The sequence below is a fragment of the Podarcis raffonei genome, chromosome 3 (assembly GCF_027172205.1).
Source record: "Podarcis raffonei isolate rPodRaf1 chromosome 3, rPodRaf1.pri, whole genome shotgun sequence".
Lineage (NCBI taxonomy): Eukaryota > Metazoa > Chordata > Lepidosauria > Squamata > Lacertidae > Podarcis > Podarcis raffonei.
The window spans coordinates 118,573,499-118,579,498 of NC_070604.1; the positions used below are offsets into that span (position 1 = coordinate 118,573,499).

The 6,000-nt window shown below is 48.9% G+C and overlaps 1 protein-coding gene across 1 annotated transcript in view; it reads left to right on the forward strand.

Moving 5' to 3' along the window:
* The window catches only part of FAM167A (family with sequence similarity 167 member A), a 28,657-nt gene extending 23,280 nt beyond the window's left edge, over positions 1-5,377 (forward strand). Inside the window, exon 4 of the mRNA XM_053383734.1 lies at positions 4,792-5,377. Coding sequence (XP_053239709.1) covers positions 4,792-5,055 — 264 coding nt within the window. The 3' untranslated portion in view covers positions 5,056-5,377. The remainder of the gene's footprint in view (positions 1-4,791) is intronic.
* The last annotated feature ends 623 nt before the right edge of the window (positions 5,378-6,000 follow it).

Sequence of the window (6,000 nt, forward strand, 5' to 3'; positions counted from 1 at the left end):
GGCACAGTCCTTCAATGGCTGCGCTCGTTTCTCTCTGGTCGGGGACAGAGGGTGGCGCTTGGGGGGGGGGAACTGCTGTCGCGCCACTCCTTGATGTGTGGAGTGCCGCAGGGTGCGATACTCTCCCCGATGCTTTTCAACATCTTTATGCACCCCCTCGCCCAGCTTGTCTGGAGTTTTGGGTTGGGCTGCCATCAGTATGCTGATGACACCCAACTCTATCTGTTGATGGATAGCCATCCTGACTGTGCCCCAGACACACTGATCAGATGTTTGGAAGCTGTGGCTGGATGGTTACGTGGGAGCTGGTTGAAGTTAAATCCTTCAAAGACAGAGGTCCTTTGGCTGGGTCGGGATGATATGGGATTGGGGGGGGGCAACTCCCATCTCTTGCGGGGGAACAATTAGTGCCAGCACCGTCCGTTAAGAGTTTGGGTGTAATCTTCGACAGCTATAACAAAGGCAGCAATTTTTCATCTCCGCCAAGCTAAGCAGTTGGCTCCTTACCTCTCTTGCCCTGACCTAGCCACTGTGATCCACGCGATGGTAACCTCCAGACTGGATTATTGTAACTCACTCTACGTGGGGCTGCCCTTGAGACTGACCCAGAAACTTCAGCAGGTGCAGAATGCCACAGCGAGACTCCTTATGGGGTCCTCGCTGCGGGATCACATTCACCTGGTGCTATACCAGCTGCACTGGCTCCTGGTGGAGTACAGGATCAGGTTCAAGGTGCTGGTTTTAACCTTTAAAGCCCTATACAGCCAAGGACCCTCATACCTACGGGACCGCCTCTCCTGGCATGTCCCACGGAGGACCTTACGGTCTTCAAATAAAAATATATTGGAGGTCCCGGGCCACAGGGAGGTTAAGCTAGCCTGAACCAGAGCCAGGGCTTTTTCAGCTGTGGCCCCGATCTGGTGGAATGCTCTGTCACAGGAGACTAGGGCCCTGCGGAACTTGACATCTTTCCGCAGGGCCTACAAGACAGAGCTGTTCCACCAGGCCTTTGGCCAAGGCACAGTCTGACCCCCTCCTTTGGTAATCCTCATAGAACTCTAGCCCAATGGTTGCCATTAATTTGATTTTGAATTGATTTTAAAATGAATTGATTTTAGAATGTTGTGTTACTTTTATTGTTGTTAGCTACTCTGAGCTCGGCTTCGGCTGGGGAGGGCAGGATATAAATTGTTATTATTATTATTAGTATTAGTATTATTAGTATTAATAGAATCATAGAATTGTGGAGATGTAACGGACCACAAAGGGCATCTAATCCAAGCCCCAGAATGCAGGACTTTTTTGCCCCAAAGTGGGATTGAACCTATGGCCCTGAGATTAAAAAATATTGTATACAAAGGTCAGCTTCATTGGCCCAGAATGCTGCCTTCTGCCTTGTGCAGCACAATTAACCTTTCTCTGGTTCTTCATCTATTGCCAAAGGAGAATCTAATGTGTGAGAAACTCGGTCTTTTTATCTGGGACACCCGAAACTGAGCACCAAGTCTGAAGCCAGAGGACAGGGATTCAGTGCTGGCACCTTTCCTCCATGTCATAGCTGTAATCCTTTTGTCAACCATCACAAGGCTTTGTCCTTTATGTTCCTATCCTGTGGAGATCAGCTCCCCACCAACTCCCTTCTTTGTTTTACAATGGGGGAGAGAGACCCTTCTCACCCTGAAAGAGCAAATGAAAGCTGGCGGGAAGCTTTATCTCCCTGGGAAAGTTTGGAAACTGTTGGGTTGGAGCTGCTGAAGAACTGATCCTCATTTCCCCCTCTCCTTTTAACAAAACAATGGCAGAGTCCCATTGCAGATGGAAATAAGGTTGTAAGACTATAGAGGCACAAGAAATGGGGCCATCCAGTCAAGAACTATAGTTAAAACTCCGTATAGTTAAAGCTATGGTTTTCCCAGTAGTGATGTATGGAAGTGAGAGCTGGAAGGCTGATCGCTGAAGAATTGGTATGCTTTTGAATTATGGTGCTGGAGGAGACTCTTGAGAGTCCCATGGACTGCAAGAAGATCAAACCTCTCCATTCTGAAGGAAATCAGCCCTGAGTGCTCACTGGAAGGACAGATCCTGAAGCTGAGGCTCCAAGACTTTGGATTCCAAGATTCCCTGGAAAAGACCCTGATGTTGGGAAAGATGGAGGGCACAAGGAGAAGGGGATGACAGAGGACGAGATGGTTGGATAGTGTTCTCGAAGCTACCAGTATGAGTTTGACCAAACTGTGGGAGGCAGTGGAAGACAGGAGTGCCTGGCGTGCTCTGGTCCATGGGGCCACGAAGAGGCGGACACGACTAAACGACTAAACAACAACAAAGTCAACAACTACTTTTTCCATAAGATCTAGATGCCCTCATAATCAGAACATCATCATCATCATCATCATCATCATCATCATCATCATCATCATTATCATCATGGGTCATTTTGAAGTTATCCCCACTGTTGAGATCAACCACCTTCATGCACTTTCATGGCATTCTTTTCAGGACCTGCTAAAAACATTCCTGTTTAGAGAAGCATACCCAGATGCTTAGAAAGCCAATGCAATTCCATTTTAGTATTTTAATTTTTGTATGCGTTAAAGTGTAATTTTTTCTTGATTTTATTTGTAAACAGCTTTGAGGAGGGTTGTTGTTGTTTTGCATTCAAGCCGCTTGTAAATTCTATGAAATTAACAAATAACAATAACTCTTATAGGTGACTCGGAAACTTCAGCTTGTCCAAAATGCAGTGGCCGGATTACTGGCTGGGCTTCCATTCTAGATCTCATAGAAGACCAGTTTTGAAATAGCTGCACTGGTTGAGAGTGTGTTTCTGATCCCAGTTCAAGGTGCTCATGTCACTGTTTAAAGCCCTAAATGACTCGGGCCCCAAATACCCAAAACACAGTCTCCTTCTTTACATCCCCTCTCAGGTGCCGCAATCAGCAGAGGTGTCCTTCTCAATACTGTCGTACCTTGGAAGTTGAACGGAATCCGTTCCGGAACTCCATTCGACTTCCAAAACGTTCAGAAACCAAAGCGTGGCTTCCGATTGGCTGCAGGAGCTTCCTGCAGCCAATTGGAAGTCCCGGAAGCTGCACTGGACATTCAGCTTCCCCCAAAAATTCAAAAACCGGAACACTCACTTCCGGGTTTCGATTGTTCAGGAGCCGAAACATACGAGTACCAAGGCGTTTGACAACCAAAGTACGACTGTAGTTCCTCTTCCCTCTGAGGCAAGGGTGGTGGTTTTGGTCCAGGAGAGAGCCTTCTCTGTGGCGGCTTTTAAATTGTGGACCTCCTTCTCTACAGAGGTGCACCTGGTGCCTTCATTTAACAGCTTCTGGAGAAGGCTGAAGAAACACCTCTTCACCCTGGCTTTTGACGCTTGAGGTGTACGTTTTTAGGACGCAGCTTATTCTTGTGATTGCAAGTTGCTTCAAACTGTTCTTAACATTGTGCTTTGATGTTGCAAATCACCCAGGGACTTTAAGGAAGAAGAGTGTGCAATAAATAAATATTCTTGCCTACCTTTCACCCTAAGGCCCCAGAGTGGGTGACTACAATTAAAATGGAATGTTAAAAAGCTTTTAACCATAATTATTTTCAGAATGTTTTGTTCTGCTTCATTTTTAAATTGTGCCTCTGTTTGGCACCTGGGTTTCCTTGGGGGGGGGAGGGCAGAATAAAAATCCAATAAACAAATTTGCTCCCTTCCCCCTTTCCTGATTAAAGTTGCCACTTTAATCTTACCCTCCAACATTTCTCTGATGAAAACTGGGACTTTTTCCTAAGGAAAAGTGGGACATTCTAGGATCAAATCATATTCCATACCCTCCAACATTTCTCTGATGAAAATAGGGACTTTTTCCTAAGAGAAAGTGGGACATTCTAGGATCAAATCATATTCCTAGGGCCCTGTGGGACTTGACATCTTTCCACAGGGCCTGCAAGACAGAGCTGTTCCACCAGGCCTTTGGCCAAGGGACAGTCTGACCCCCTCCTTTGGTAATTTCTTCACAGAACTCTAGCCCAATGGTTGCCATCAATTTGATTTGAACTGATTTTATAATGAATTGATTTTAGAATGCTGTATTATTTTACTGTTGTTAGCCACTCTGAGCCCGGCTTCAGCTGGGGAGGGATATAAATAAAATATTATTATTATTGTTGTTATTATTTCTCTGATGAAAATAGGGACTTTTTCCTAAGGAAAAGTGGGACATTCTAGGATCAAATCATATTCCATACCCTCTAACATTTCTCTGATGAAAATAGGAATGTCCTAAGGAAAAGTGAGGGACAGGGGTGGCGCTGTGGGTTAAACCACAGAGCCTGGGACTTGCCGATCATTAGGTTGGCAGTTCGAATCCTTGCGACAGGGTGAGCTCCCGTTGCTCGGTCCCTGCTCCTGCCAACCTAGCAGTTCGAAAGTACGTCAAAGTGCAAGTAGATAAATAGGTACCGCTCTGGTGGGAAGGTAAACGGTGTTTCCGTGCACTGCTCTGGTTCGCCAGAAGCGGCTTAGTCATGCTGGCCACATGACCCGGAAGCTGTACGCCGACTCCCTCGGCCAATAAAGCGAGATGAGCGCCGCAACCCCAGAGTCGGCCACGACTGGACCTAATGGTCAGGGGTCCTTTTACCTTTACCTTTAAGGAAAAGTGGGACATTCAGGGATCAAATCAGAAGCCGTCAAGGGGCTGTCCCTGGAAAGTAGGGACACTTGGAGGGTCTGCTTCAACCCCTCATGCCCCTTGACTATGAAACTATCCCTGCCTGCCTTTTGTGTTTCAGATGGAAATGCGTCTCCAGGACCAGCAGCTGGCCCGGCAGCTGATGCGCCTACGCAGTGACATCAACAAGCTCAAAATCGAGCAGACCTGCCACCTCCACCGGCGGATGCTCAACGATGCCACCTACGAGCTGGAGGAGCGGGACGAGCTCTCTGACCTCCTGTGCGACTTCCCGCTGACGTCCTCCTTCAGCCTCTCCACCCCACTCAAGCTCATTGGCGTGACAAAGATGAACATCAACTCCCGCCGGTTCTCGCTTTGCTAGAGGGAGGGGATGGGAGGGCAGAGGGGCAGAAGCGAGCGTGGAGGGTGACCTTGCCGACGCAGAGGAGGAGAAGCTTGCTTGTTCTTTTGCTCGGCAGGGGAAGGCAGGTGAGGTCAGAGGACAAAGAGGGAAGGCGGAGCAGATCTGGCAAGGGCTCTTCCACCGATCCAGTACGGCTGGGCGGTGGCGACAGTCACGATCATGTTCCCAGAGTGCTTTGCAGGAAAGATGGAGAATACAAACAACCAGCTTCCTCAAGGGGAGGCAGAGAGGCTACCCTAACCCAATACTTTCCTTCAGATACAGTCTCCCCTCCCCATGGGTGGAATAAGGGTGTGAAGTATGGTTACCAGATGTCCCCGTTTCCCGGGGACAGTCCCCGGATTTACAAATCTGCCCCCGGACAAAATCCATCCCCGGATTTCATTTAATGTCCCCGGATTTATATTTTAAGTGTTGTAGATTTATTAGTAGGCAATGAATGTTGTGTGGTTGGTTCAACGGCATAAGGCACATCATATGGGGACTTCTGGCGAGGCAAAATGGCAGATGCCATGGCAGCGGGCAGCTCCTGAAGCCAGCCAGAGCCAACTGCACTACCAGGCTGGCTCTGGGCTGCTGAGACTGCTGCTGTCGCTGCCACTGCTGAGGGGGAACTGGGGACGCCCTCTGCGTCAACTGGGGGAACCGCTGCCCCCCCATGACCCAAATCAAGCCGGGAGCGAGAGCACCCGGCCACCCAGCCGACTGCCCAGCAGCGCTCCGGGGCCAGGAAAACCCTGGAGCTGACGCAGTGAGAAGGAGAAAGAAGAGAGAGAAAGATGAAGGAGAAAAAAGAGGGGAGCCCCGCACTGCTGAGGATGAGAGGTAGGAGAGCACTGGGAGGTCAAGGACACGTGGCCGAGCCCAGGCCCAACCTGAGCCTATTCCACGGCAGCTAGTGCT